At 46.4% G+C, this 13,986-nt stretch overlaps 1 protein-coding gene across 3 annotated transcripts in view; it reads right to left on the bottom strand.

Annotated features, from left to right (window-relative positions):
* Window positions 1–13,986, bottom strand: part of LSAMP (limbic system associated membrane protein) — a 1,007,497-nt gene that overhangs the window by 13,862 nt on the left and 979,649 nt on the right. For 2 of the 3 annotated variants that reach the window (XM_049824646.1, XM_049824645.1), the window contains 3 exons: window positions 11,974–12,094; window positions 10,867–11,015; window positions 4,690–4,725 (listed from right to left, as the gene is read on the bottom strand). In XM_049824646.1, the coding sequence (XP_049680603.1) occupies window positions 4,690–4,725; window positions 10,867–11,015; window positions 11,974–12,094 (306 nt within the window). The remainder of the gene's footprint in view (window positions 1–4,689; window positions 4,726–10,866; window positions 11,016–11,973; window positions 12,095–13,986) is intronic. The other variant, XM_049824647.1, reaches the window with a different exon arrangement.

Below are 13,986 nucleotides of genomic sequence, written 5' to 3'. Positions count from 1 at the left end.
TTTTCTTTAAGAAAGCTGGTTTCTTTTCTTTACACTTTTTTTTGAGGAAGAAGCAGACTGGGTTTTAATTTTTGTTTAAAGCAATCTCCGCAAACAGAAACTGTCTTTTGCTATTCCGAAAAACCCACCAAGCAATGTTAGTAGCTGTAGTAACAAATAATTCTCGGCATTTCTCTTTTCCCTAAGATGCTGTTTCTGCCTGCATCCCTGCTGCCATTTTTGGAAGACACTATCATCACCTCTGACTTTGATTTTTTTCACTTTAAACCACACAGTCAAAATAAGATACAATGCCATCCCTTGCCTGGTACCTATGAAATAGCAAGAAACAATTAATAAGATGTTGGTCTTCTGCCTTCACCCCGTCTTGTCCTTCCTGTTCCCTTGGCCTGAAACCTCCGCAGGCTTGGCACCCACTACACTCCCAGCCTTCAGTGCCTGCAGACCTGGCAGGGTTGACCCTGAGCAACAAGAGAAGCTTGGCCTGCCTAAGCATCCACCCTGCAGAGCCAGCTCCTTCTGCACTTACCAAATGGAGATTGAGCTCTTTGGAAAATCTGGCTGGATACCTGCAGCGGGAAGTGAGGAGGACCGTGAGTTGTGCTTCCCGCCCAGGGTCACGGGTGTTATCAGGTGCCGACGCCCGGGGCTCAGCCAACTTTCAGAGAAGAGAGGCATGCTCCAAGTAGTCAGGCAAACATCACTGTGGGGTGACCACTACAGCTGAACTATGGCCCCTGAATGCCTGAGAATTTATGGAAATACCTTGCACATGGGTCCAAACATGCTCTCCTGCGCTTGGTCCCTGTGGCCATTAATTATCTCTGCTGGTAGTTTCTATGTCAGGATCACGATAGGACAAGCTCTGCCCATTTGTTTGTTTCAAAGGCTGCGAAGGTTTGGGTTTTTGCTGACCCTTTCTTGGGAGCCCAGCTGAGAAACAAGCACCCTCTGGCCTCAGTGAAGAGGACCCCAGAGATGGACGGGTTCTTTAGCTGGCCACACCATACTGGGAGGGCTGGTTTCTGTGGGCTGTTCCTATTCCTACACCACTGCCTAGTCAGCAAATCCCCATAACGTGTTAACCCTTTACAGTCTGTACTCTCTGAAGTATTCCCCCATGCTTCTCTCCTTAGCTCCAAAATAGTCAGATGTTCATCCTTTGGCCAAAGCAGACCCCACTGACACGAGAGCTGCCCGCTCAGCAGAACTGATGGGGCCACGCACTAGAGAAAGCAAAAGGGGAGCGGGGATGGGTGGGGGTGACCACTGCAACAGATGAGCTCTCTTCTCCACAGCTAGGACCTCCACAGGGAGGGAAGAGGACAAAGGAGGTATTGGAAAGAAAGATGTTCTCTGTTTCCCACTCTGGTCATCAGACCCAAATGAACATCTCTTTTCTCCCTTCCCCCAGCTCCCACCCACCTGATGAAGGCATTAGTGACAGTACAGGCTACACGGGCTACAGCTAAATGGAGACTAGCTACGATCTACAGCCATACAGGGTCATTCTCCGATCAGTGCGCGTTTTGGCAGAAAGACAGGGCTGCTCATTCTCCTTTTCCCTCCCCTCCGCTAATTACTTACACACTCTTGCTATAAATCTTTTCTCACCCTGTTGATGGCCATGACTTTGTCTGATCGAGCCCCAAAGACCGGCACGCTTGATGCCCCGTGGGCACTTCTGGATGTGCTGCTTTCTGGGAAACACAGCATGCCCCTTGCAGAGCTCCCAGGGCATTCAAGCTAACCACGCTGAGAAAGCCCCTGGTTAGTCTGTGGTAAGCCCTCATCACAAAACTCCCGTGAGGAAGACTCACGGGTTTTGAAGCCCATCGGTCTGGGTCTGGCTAAGCCATTCTGACGTGGACACTAGGTGCTAATCACGGGGGAGGGAGTCTTACGTTCAAAGGGCTGAGGACAAGGGACAATGGAGGACAGAGATGGAGCTAGTGCCATAATTGTGACAGACCCCTCTGAGGTTCAACAGTGATCCCCGTCGTTGGCAGGTGTGGTGTGGAATGAGCAAATTCTCCTTTTCCAGAAGAAAAACCCTTTTGAAAAGCCTCCTGATGATGCAGTAAGGCCCCCTTTGTGCCAGCCAGGCCTTGTGTCATCCCATTATAACATGATGTTACAATGCAGACAGGAAGATGTGATGATGTGGCATCACCCCCAAAGACATTTCAGGGCATTTTGAGTGCCGGGCTGCAAAATCAGGAGGGCTGGAAAATTTACCAAGGACAATTCAGTTATGAGCTGAATCAGCTGGGCTCCACCAGCCTTTGAGGAGACTGCCTCATCAAATTCAAGTCCCTTGTGTTTAGCTGAATGGGCTGCTTCTGAGTCTCCAGCCTGTCTGAAAGCAAGATGTTTCCACAGCAGCTAGCTAATGATAGCAATGCTTAGCATGACTACAGTGCTCTTCATCTCAAAACACCTTCCTTTTAAATTAATGCTCAAAACCCCATGGGGCAGGGAAGTGTTACAGAGGCTTAAGAGAAATGGAGATTGAGGGAGAAAAGAGGGAGGAGGCTGTGATTCTGGTCATTAAGGAGAGGCTTATTTGAGAGCTGAGGACTGCATCTCAGAACATCAACTCATAGGGAGAAAAAGGTCTAACAAGAAAGTTTTATGCCTAAGGTTTCTTTGAAGGTGAACAGCAAAGTAAAAGCATATGTTGAGATAAGTGCCAATATCTGTGCTGAACGCCCACATCGGAGAAGCTGGTAGGGGCTTTCAGAAAACAGATGAGGTTCAGAGTATTTAAACTCTGCTTTCCCCCTCTGCAAAATCCTCTTTGCGTGTCCTGGGTCACTAGAGATATCCCAGCATTTGGCACCACAAATTCCTGGAGACTCCTCACAGAAGTGAAGTCACACCAGGACGTCCTTCGAGATGAGCTCAGGAGACTAGGAAGCAGTAAAAAGGAAAAAAAAATAACTACTTCAGAGACAGAGGGGGAAGTGTTTTAATGGATTGACTGAAGCTGTGCAGGATGTCTTTGGCACCTTGATTAGGGGGGTATTCAGTATGGAAATCCTGGCCTTGCTCACTTGCAGTTTTTGCTTTATCATTTAGCTTAATGGGCTACTAATTCAAAACCAGCTGTAAACAGGGCTGGCTATGAAAAAAATTAACACTGCCTGCCGGTGGAATTTAAGGATATATAATAAAAATAAACATAAAAAGAAAGAGCCCTGGGTTTTCCATCAGACAAAAATATTTGTCATTGAAAATTCTGCTTAAAAAAAAGAACACCCAAAACCTTACAACCCAAACAGCCTCAGCAACTTTAATTTCATATCCAAGCACAAGTTTCATTTGCAATACATACGATAATGGTGTTTAATTGGATTTATTTTTCCACACTAGGTTCCCAATGGCCTACTTTACTCCTTTTCTCAGCTCCTTGAATGTTATTTACAAATCACTCTCTGGGATTTAATTTTAATGGTAGCTTGATTTCTCTCCCCAGCCCCCCCCCCCCCCCTTTTTTTGTAGGTACTTTTCTTTAATTGTATTTGTGGATTTGCCTTTTAAATAGGCAATTGTGACTACATCCTGAGCCTGAATAAGTTGCCAAGAGCAGAGCTTGATTTGAAAATGGCACAGTAGTTAAATGGAGCTGGTGTAACACACAGCTTTTATTGTTCTTTTCATGGGAGTACCTGCAGGTGCTTTACTTGGGCAGGTACTCTTCTGCAAAACAACGTGGGTCCTTAATAACACTCTACCCCAAAGCTCTGTGCAGACATTAACTATTTAGGCCTCTGAACATCCCATGAGTTGAGTGCATCTTCATCATATGGTGGTAAAACAAAGATACGAAGAAGCTCTAGGCCAAGATTTTTTAAAGTGAATAGGGGGCTGGCTGCCTTATTGTTGATTTCATTTCAAATGCTGTAGCCTGCTTTCTGGAATTGCCCAGTCTCTGCACTTTTTCAGAATCTCAAGGTTGCATCCAAGCCCCAAGCTCACGTGGATGTTGGGGCCATGCTGCCTGGACCCGAGGCATGCTTGGGCAGCACGGAGACAGGAAAAATACTCAGACCCTGTTTTGCCTTTCTACCTTCTTCCGTTGGAATAAAGTAGACAGTGACACCTCACCATGCGCCTCGTTTCGTGCTCTCTGTCTCAAAGGCAGCACTACGTGACTGGCACTCTTGGGGATGTGTGACAGAGGAATGAGAAAACAAAGTGTTTCACCATGGATAGTCTGCACAACTAGAGTGAAAAAAACCTCCTGGCAGAAATTTAATTTTCAGCTTCTCACTTGTCCCTTCCACCAGCTCTGCAAAATTTTAGGTCTGCTTATGCTTTTGATCCAAATCTGAACGTGTGGGCAAAGACAACTTAGGACAGGAATATATATTAGGAGTAGGTCTGCAGACAACTTGAACCTCACTGAAGACTGTCCAGACCTGGGTGAGGACACAATGTCATGGCTCAAAGCTTGGCTAAAGGTTGTTGCTCTTTACTTGATTGGCTTTTTGAAAAGGCGGGGAGGCGAAGGGGAAGGATGAGGAAGGTGAGCAGAAGAGACCAAATGGCATGTAGACAAGAAGGGAAAGCCCTTATTTTCCTGCGTTTCTGAGCTGTTTTGCCCATCCCTAGCTCTGAACATTTGTCAAGATGATGGAGAATGACCCGGCTAAAGAGCTACTTCAACATAAAACATATACTGACCTGGAAAAGGATTGGGGAGTGTGGGTAAAACTCGTTCTAAGGGGGGAAAAAAAACAATAAGCAACATGCAGGAGAAAAGGACAAGCCACTTTTCACACCAAGCAAGCAGCAGATACAAACCTGATGGAGCTGTCCATCCCCAAATTAGACAAACTAGAGTAGGTTTCATATACAGAGCATTTTGCTAGTAACACACCTAATACTTATCAACATCTCCTGGGACTGGGAGTCAGAGAGAAGTCATTTGAAAAACTAAACAAAAAATATCCACACAGCAAGAGGGATTAAGCACCTGCAGTGAAGGTAATTGGAGTTGATGGGCCGTATCTCCCCTCTGACTTTAAAGACCACTCGTGTCGTCACACTACAGCTCCTTTTAGCTACACCTCTGGCTGGAAGCTAGTCTTGGCAGAGAGGTGAGTTGTGGAAGTCCTCCACGGGTAGTTGCTGCCTCCCCAGAACCTCCTTCACAATGGATTTCTTGCCAGTGACAGGTCCCCTGAGGATCTCAGCATGGGAGCAGTCACCCTGGTGAATCCTCAAGGGCACTGTGGTTGTTTGCAGCTTTTGTCTTCTGAGGGGAACAGAGTTTTTTCAGACTCATCACCCCCTAGTTGTACGCAGAGCCTGCTGTTTTGTTTACAGGGTTTTTACAATGAGTCCTCGTTATACGTCACAGCAGGACTTTGTTATACGTCACTGCTGGCTTCTCGCTTTGCTTCTTCCACACAAGGATCTCAAAAGAATTGCACAGACACTGAGGGAAACTGGTGTCAGAGCCCTCAGTCTGAGGCTAACAGTAGCGTTAATTCCATTTTACAGATCGTGCAGTTGATGCACAGAGCAAGGAAGCAATTTGCCCAAGGTCAAATGCCGAACTGTTGGCAGAGGCAGGCACTGAACCAAGAATACAAGCACCCCAGGCCCGACCCTGATCACTGGGACTCCTTTCCTCACCTCCAGAGCTCGGTGGATGCCTCGTACTGACTGAGACAAGTTCCTGCTCATGGACTGTTCGGGAGGTAGACATCTAGCTGTAGAGATATGCCACTATGCAACAGCTGATAGGCTTGGGGCAATGAGTTGTTTCCTGGCTTACCTGTAAGGACAGTGCTAAGCCCACTGCTGACGGACATAGAGCTTGGCAGGATACATCAGTAGTTCACTACTCTTCTCCGATCAACCCAGGCCCAGCTATTTGGAGGCCAATGCTCTTTAGACAGCACCCTTGGTGCAAAGAGCTAGTTTCTGCCTCGCTGGAGCCTGTGGGGACATAGCAGGTCAGGCCCATCCCTGTGACACTGGCAGATCTCCTGCCCTCGTGGTGGTAATGGAGCTGTTTGAATCTACAGCGGGCACAGGGGAGATTGTCTCTTGCCTAGAAAATACGCAGCTAGCCTGGATCTCTGTGTTTATGTAGCAACAGGGGACTATTGTTCTGCGAAAGCAGGCTGTTATGCTGACATGACTTCCTTGTTATTTAGTTTGGTTAAATAACTCAACTCCCCTTTACCTTCTTCCCGCACAGCAGGCTGCAGACTACACAGCATAAGCAGTTAAAGCAAAGCACTACGGCCTCATTATCATGCTGCTTTCTATTCAAGGACTCTACCTCTGTTCCCCTCACCCGCTGCGTGCTGCCTTTATTGCTCCACCCTGCCTCATTAGCAGTGTCTCAGCCTTGCCCCATCTGGCTGTCACCCTAACCACCTTCCTCCTCTCCTGAGTCTCCCCGTTATTGACAGCCCCTGGGAAAACACAGGGTTTGTGCTAAGAGCCACTAAGAGAGATTTCAGCCACAGTTACGCTCCAAACCCTAGCAGCAACCACCATAAGCAAATGCTCAGGTGCAACAAAGCGTGGGCAGAGTTAGGAGAAGGGGTGTAAGCGTGTGCACACAGCCAGCACTTGTGCCGAGGCTCTAACAAATAATGACAAGCTAGAGGCAGGTGCCAGCTCTTCTTAGGAACATGCCTCTTGCTGCGATCAAAACTGCTGGACTGTAATGATAACTCTACCTGAAGCCTCTTGAGAAGGCAGAGGTGGGATCGTGTCTGCTGCTGCTTCTAAATGGCATGGGCCTTGCCAGCTGCTGCTTCACCACCGTGTTTTCTTACTCCCTGAAGGGTGCAAAGGATGCAAACCGCAGAGGATGCGGCACGGGACCTGCTGAGGTGGCAGTCTCCTATAATTGAGACAATTTAGCCAGCAGGACTGCGTAAGGATGTGCAGCACTGCCTTGTCTCCCGGTTTGTCCTCCAGGATGGGCTAGCTCTGCGGGAGGCAGAAGTCAACTCATTTGGCAAAGCTTTCATTTCTTTTCTCTGCCTTGCTAGAATGCACCAGGTGCTGCACCTGCTTCTGTGTGCCTGTGGGGGTGAGTGTGTGCTTGCTTATACGTCGCACAGCTGCATGCGTATGTATACGTACTCACGTACACATAAACCTATGTATCTATATGCTTGTTCAGCAGATGCGTATGTGGCATATATACCCATTTACACTTCTGTGTAGCATGGCTTAAGATACAACTTGTGACTTTTACTCATAGCGCTTTTCATAGCACTCTGTTAGCTGAGTGCAATGAAAAGAAAACACGTTCCCTCCCTCCTAATACACTTAGGAAAAAACCCCTTTCCCTTCAGTTGTGGCACTACTTTTCACCTCTGTTGCTCTGTGATGGCAGCCCTGGCTTGGCCTCTCTGTCAGGTAATTTTCTGAGAGACCTGTGTTACCCCCCCTTTCCTAGGTCTCATAGTATTTTGTGCTTGGAGTTTACAAACCCCGTTCCTAGGCTCTGCAGAGCTGAAACAACCTACTGGCTCACTAATGCTGCAAAACATGGTCCTGCCTCCCAACTCCTCATATTCACAGATGTGCGATATGGCTTCCCCTCTTGCATGGGCTCTGGTGCTTGCTGAGCCCTTCCATGCACTCATTCAGCTCAGTACAACAAAAGAAAACGTTTGGGGTCCTTTTGGCAGGTGGGCGGTAAAGCTGGGTTACTTTTTCACCGGTTTAGTAGGTTGAACCGGCTCAGCGGGTTGTCCACTGAGCACCAGAATAAGGGAAAAAACAAAAGCATTTGGCAGAGAGCGGGGTGAGCAAAACGAGTGGGGAGGAAGGGGTGGCAGCAAGCTAATACATCAGTTGTATCATCAAACTGTACCCGAGTACCCTCTCTGCAAACATATTCCATATTGCTGTTGGAGACAGGTTCCTGGGTAAGACAGACCTTTGGTATGGCCATTTTTATGTTGCTGTAAACTCAGTCTCCAGGAGCGAGAGGTATAAATCTCTCCACCTACAGCAGGCAATCCTGCAGCTACGTCCTTTAAGGAAGATCACTAGCTATCTATTCATAAGCTCAAGGGAGCTGCTTTTGTATTTTAATGCATCTTCTATCTATGGCATTGACAACTAAGGCACTCGGTCTCTCCGAGAGTTTTTCAATGCTGGCTGAGATTTCCTGGAATGGTAGTCCCCCATTTTTCTCTATTGCTAAACTGTTCTTTCACATCATTTTGCAAGCTCCCCTTCTGCCCTCCACCTCGGGCAAAGCTGCCAGTGCCTCATTATTAACTCTCTGGTTGTTTCTTCACTCCTGGCTGCCATTCTTTTTTGTGCTGCAGTGGGACACTGAGGAACCATTGCTGTATCTGCCTCCCTAGTGGGATGTTGCCCTACAGTGAGCTTGTTCTCTATTTAAAAAAGAAATAAAATCTCTGATTCTGGGGATGAAAACCACTCCCAAGTATTTGAGTATCTATCTGCTGTACCTCGCAAAAACTTGGCACTGCTTTATTTTTCTGCCTGGGTGTGTGGCTGGGAGTGTACATTACCTGTTATTTCAGCTACTGTGTGACAACTACAGCATTTTTTTCACCCGGGCTTGTAGGATTTTTCAGCTGCTCTCTTTATCTTTGTGAGGCTGGATACTTTTTACTTATTTCCCCCCTGATTTCTTAACCTTAGAAATACCAGGTCTAGTCTGCCCGACTTTATTTTTTCCCTCTCTCTTTCTCTCTTCCACATGAACTAGAAGAACAGAGATATCCTGAAACAATATGAAGCAATTGCACACTGAAGAAATACAGATTAACTAGGTAACAAAAAAGAAAGTTAGAAACAGTCTGCTGAAAATCACCAAATCTCTCTTAGCTCCTGCACCTCCATTCTTCTGGCTCTTGTGAAGTTCTCTAGCATTTTCCAGCATAAATAGGCCTTCAGTTTCTAAGGTAAAAATGATAAACAAAATCCAGCAACTTGAAAGAAGGAAAGTTTTCTTCATACATAAAAAGGAGGCTAAAATAGGACCCTTGCTGTTGCAAGTCATCTTTAATAGCTGCCACATTTCCTCCTGGAATAGTTAATGGCAACTTCGCAAGATCTCCCCGGGTCTCTTACAGGTTCTGCCACTCATTTTACGACCATGGGTAAACCATTTCTTCACTCTGTACCTTAGTTTCCTGCTGAAAAATGGTGCTAATAACACACACCCATTTCTAAATAACTTGTGATGTTAAAATATTCATTGCTAGCAAGTCCTTTGAGATCCTTTGAGGTGAAGTTCTGAACTCATGCAAAATGCTTTTCTAGCAAAACCAACCCCCCAGCTAAAATCACGTGTGCATACATACATTATTGAATTTCATCTTATATTTTGTTTCAGTGATGCATTCCAGCTCATCTGTGTAACAGGAACCAACAGAGAGGGCCAAATTTAGAATTCAGCCACAAATAATGGATTCTAAACTTAGCATTATATTAATATCAGCAAGAACAAATCTGGAGTATTTGAAAATTGTGTTCCAGATTGCTGCCTGAGGATTTTTTTTTTGAATCTCATGACAGTCACAAGACCAGGGTGGGTGAAAAGACTTTCAAAGTAGAAATTTGCTTTGTGTGCTGCAATGCTACAGGAAATCAAATATATGTTATTTTACGATAATATCTATTCTTTAGAAAAAAAACTTACACGAATACATCCAAATGTTGCAAAAATTCAGACTGCCATGAAATAAATCCAGAGGTGGTGAAGAAAGAATGCCAATGGATTTACCCTTTTGCACTACATCTGTTAAAAAGTAACCAAACCAAACCATTGTTTTTATGAGGGTTTGATTAATCTGACCACAGGTAGCAGAACCTAGACTAAACTCCGTCCCGTACTGAGACTGCTTTACAGAGCTTATCTTTTTTCTACTTAAAAGAACATGCAGGTCACAGCCTGAGTGTTTTAATTCAGTTTGGGGCTGCCACAGGAATACAGCCCTAAGTCACTTTTGTGTTTATGTGTCCATTGATGTGAGCCGGTCATTCTGCTGCAGTCTATTTCTGGTGGCAATAACAACGTGTGGTCCAAGTGGAGCCCCAGTTTTGGACCTGGCATTGGGAACTGCATTTTGAATAAGCCACAGTTTGTACATGTGCGTGGGTGGTAGATGAGGGGCAGGGGCTCTGTTCAGGGTCAGGTTTGAATCAGCTGCAAAATTCAGAACCAGCAGGTAACTCTGCTCTAGAGTTTGGTCTAGTCCCAACTTCTGTCTGTTTACACTTAATATGACAAAGTCAGTAATTGAAAGGTAGCGGAATGAGATCCAAGGAATTTTATTCCATATTTCATCTGCTGATTACCTTTTCCCCCACATTCCCTATGGTATGTCCTTTTAAATCTTTCTGTCTTTCCCTACTTCTTTCCCTTCCATTTTCAAACTCATTTCTCTTTTTCTTGACTCTCTCTTGTTCTCCTCAGGCTCGGTGGCTAGTTCTCTCCATCTCTCTGAATTACTTGTCATTTCTCAGCTGTCACGGACCCTCTGAGCCCTGGCCTTCTGTCTCCTTATTAAAAGGGCTGTCATTCTAAAGGGTTTTTTGTTTCCAGCTTTAAAACAAACATGTTTTTATTATTTTAACAAAATCTGACTTCAGCAAAGAAAGTCAATCAAAGGGCTTGACTGTAAACCTTTTAAATTGGCTGTGTTTGTGTTTCATGGCAAGTATGAACATGTAGGTATCTGAAGCAGAGTGCTTGAAAGCCAGTTTATGGCTGGAGGTTTGGGGCGGGGGGTGGCGGCAAGCGGATGCTTTCCTGAGTTTTGGTCACTGTGTGCTTCCTACACAGCCTGGTCCTTGTGAGAGCGATCTGGACCTCCCTTTCCCCTCTCCCATACTTACTGTAAAGGTATAGGCTGGCATTTGTGACTCCCAGCTTGTTGGCAGCCACACAGGTGTAGTTCCCGTAGTGTTCCTCGGTGACATTGGCCACCATCAGCAGAGACTGGCTTCCTGTGCTCTTTATCTCCAGACCATTGGCACTGTTTATCCTGGGAAGACAGGAGAAGAGGTGTGTAGTGCAATGGCAGTTGTGTTTTGGGAACCAAAGTCATTCAGCCCAGCTAGCAGGTGAGGATGGAGGGAGGCACGAAGGAGATGTGAGAAGAAAGAGACCAAAGAAGGAATTGATGGAAACCAGGAGCAGGGAATGAAAGGAAGAGGGAGCGCAGTGGGGTGAAATGCCACGAGTAAGGCAGTGGAGAAGCAAGAAAAGCCAAGGGAAAGGCAGGAAGCCTTCACCCAGCACCGACTAACACTTGGAAATGAACGCACCACGGCCAGTTGAGGGCTAGTCCGTACTTGAACAAAAGGTTTTTAGTGAAACACACCAATTCATGTGTTCCAGTATGTGCATATACCAAAGCTGAGTCACCCATGAGCCTGTGCACACGGGTCAGGTTAAAAACCAGGATAGTAACACAACCTTCTTAATGCCAGGTAAATGCTCAGGTGTAAGGGACAGATCCTTTTTCTCTTCTCATTTTCTCTCTTATGCAAATCCGGGTGGCTCGAGTCACACAGATGGGGGAATCTTACACCTCAGCAACTCCTTCCCCTAGATGAGGGCACCTAGAGTGGCATTACCTACTTGGCGACTAACACTGCCTGTTTTTTTTGTCTGTATCATGGGCTATTTAATGCATGAACATTGTCAGGAAGAAAGCACTATTGATGTCTTAATTGTGTATTGGCCCGTAATTGACTTAAAGGCAAGAGCTCCACCCTTTGCACTTTCTTCAGCATCCCCAGCTCAGAGAGGGACTGCCTCCTCCAGCCCTGACCGTGTTGGCTCTGCCGAGTCTGATGGGACCATTGTGACTTATGTGGATTGTGAAGAGTAATTTGTTTGAGGAGGAGAGTTGGGGAGGATGATAGGTGTTTCTCTAAGGATCCTCTATTGAGTGGACTGAAAAGGAGAGGAGGGAAGAGGCGAGCTAAAGGTCTTACCTGGTGTCATCTCTGTACCACTCGAAATCAGGCGTGGGGACTGCTGACGCCTCGCACCGGAGTAAGGCTTGTCGTCCCGTGGCCGCTTCATTGCTCTTGGACTCTGTGATGGTGGGAGGGTCTGCAGGAACGAAACACATGGTCACTTCACACACTTCCAGGTGGAACGATACAGTGAAACTGTCAGGGCTGGTTTCCTCATGCAAACCATTCGGGTCGGTGGAGGCCCATGACTCCTTCTGGCTGTGGCACATGCTCTCCCCTGCTCCTCTGGAGAATAATACCTGCTCTTTGAACTCTCCCTAATACACCGCGTTAGCATCACGCGTGCTTCTCTTCAGCAACACTGAATAAAGTTCTGTCATAAATGCATAGGCATACACAGGCAGAGCTAAGGTTAATGATGGACTTCTGTAATTTATGAATATTTACCTGTGGATCTCTAGTGCACACGGGCTCATCAGGGGGAAGATGAGAGAAAGACTTCATCAAGGGTAAAAGATGACAGCAAAAGTAAAAGGAATAAAGGAGGAATTTAATACTAGCATGAATTTTTTTTTCCATATGACCTCTGTGTCTAATGTCAAAACTATAATAAGAAAGGAAAGGACTGAGGCAACATGTCTGAGACAGAAATACATTCATGGCTTAAAAGGGAGGAGCTCTAGCAGGAGCTGTGGGTGAAACTTTGAGAGCCAGACCACTTGTTGAGATGCTTGCCTTAGGTGTCTAAGGTGATAAATCCTGCCCAAACCTTCCTGGACATCATGTTTTGTCACAGGCTCCAAGCAGGCTTGCTCGGGATTGCTCTGCGTGAAGCTTGTCCTCAGCCCAGCATGGTGCTCCCACCTCTGCTTACTTTGAAGCTTGAGAGTTGTGCCAGGGGCGAAGAAAACTTGGGAACCATATCGGTGTGCTCCGCTGGAGCTCGGTCTTAGTGCTGGCTGGGTGCCGAGTAGGGTAGGCACCGGCATCTTCAATCCCAGCCCCATGTTCAAAATGTTAAGTGACAAGCTTTACAGTTAAAAGGCAGAATTATTTCCACCTGGCTGCTGAGAGGGATCAGGGAATAAGTGCCTTGTCTCTCATCACTAATACTTGCATACCCTGAGATTATGGGGCTGCAACTCAGAGAGCTACTTTGCCGAAACTCAAGTTACCATAAAGCGCACACTGTGTGTACAGAGTACAGCTCCGCCGTCTGTATCCGTCCCAGCACTGAAAGGCCAAAAAAAGAATCAAAATGGATTGTGTCAGTCAAAGAAAAAAATAATTCTGTCTAGAAAATGAATGGAAAGAAGTTTGTTTGTGAACACATTAGCCATCTCAATGTGATCCCTTTCCTGACCTTAATCGGGATTTTATGCAGGGCTTTAGGGATATTGCAGTGCGCCCTCTAACATCATAAATATTAATAAGTGTACATAAATAGGATCCTACATTCAAAGGCTGTGGGTTCACGTAAATATTTTAATTTGGAAAGGAGGAGGGGTAATAAAAGGATAGTGAAGGTGATTTTTTAAGCATCCTTCTTCGATTTTCTGGTTCGAGCAGTATATCTTCTTGCTGCCTGCAGCGAGACAAACTTTTTCCATTTCACTGCATCCAGCACAAGAGGTGAGTCACAAAATGAACAAGCACCTTTCTATGGGCCTAGAAAATGGCCTTGGCAGGCGCGTGCTCCCCGGGCTGCTGCCAGCCCCTCGCTCTGAGCCATCCCTGCCTTAGCCACACTCCTCCGCTTTTTAAAGGACAGAGCCCAGAGGGGCGGCCAGCCTGTTGCACTCAGAAAGCAGCCGCTTTGTGTTTAGCTGTTTTGCTGCCGGGGAAGCCAGGAGTGGGTTCCCTTTAGCTGTTTGCACCACTCCACCCCCCCTTCCCCAGGCCTCAGTTTCCCTGTCTGTGATGTGCAAGGGCCATTACTCGGGAAGCCTGAAGGTGGTAGTGTGAGACCAAAGCAAAGCAAGGACGCTCTCTCCTGCAGTCCAGGCTGACAAGCTACGTGCTCCACAG

The sequence above is a fragment of the Accipiter gentilis genome, chromosome 21 (assembly GCF_929443795.1).
Source record: "Accipiter gentilis chromosome 21, bAccGen1.1, whole genome shotgun sequence".
Taxonomy (NCBI): domain Eukaryota; kingdom Metazoa; phylum Chordata; class Aves; order Accipitriformes; family Accipitridae; genus Astur; species Astur gentilis.
Note: the sequence above shows the minus strand (reverse complement) of the source record. Positions and strands in the feature narration are given on the sequence as shown.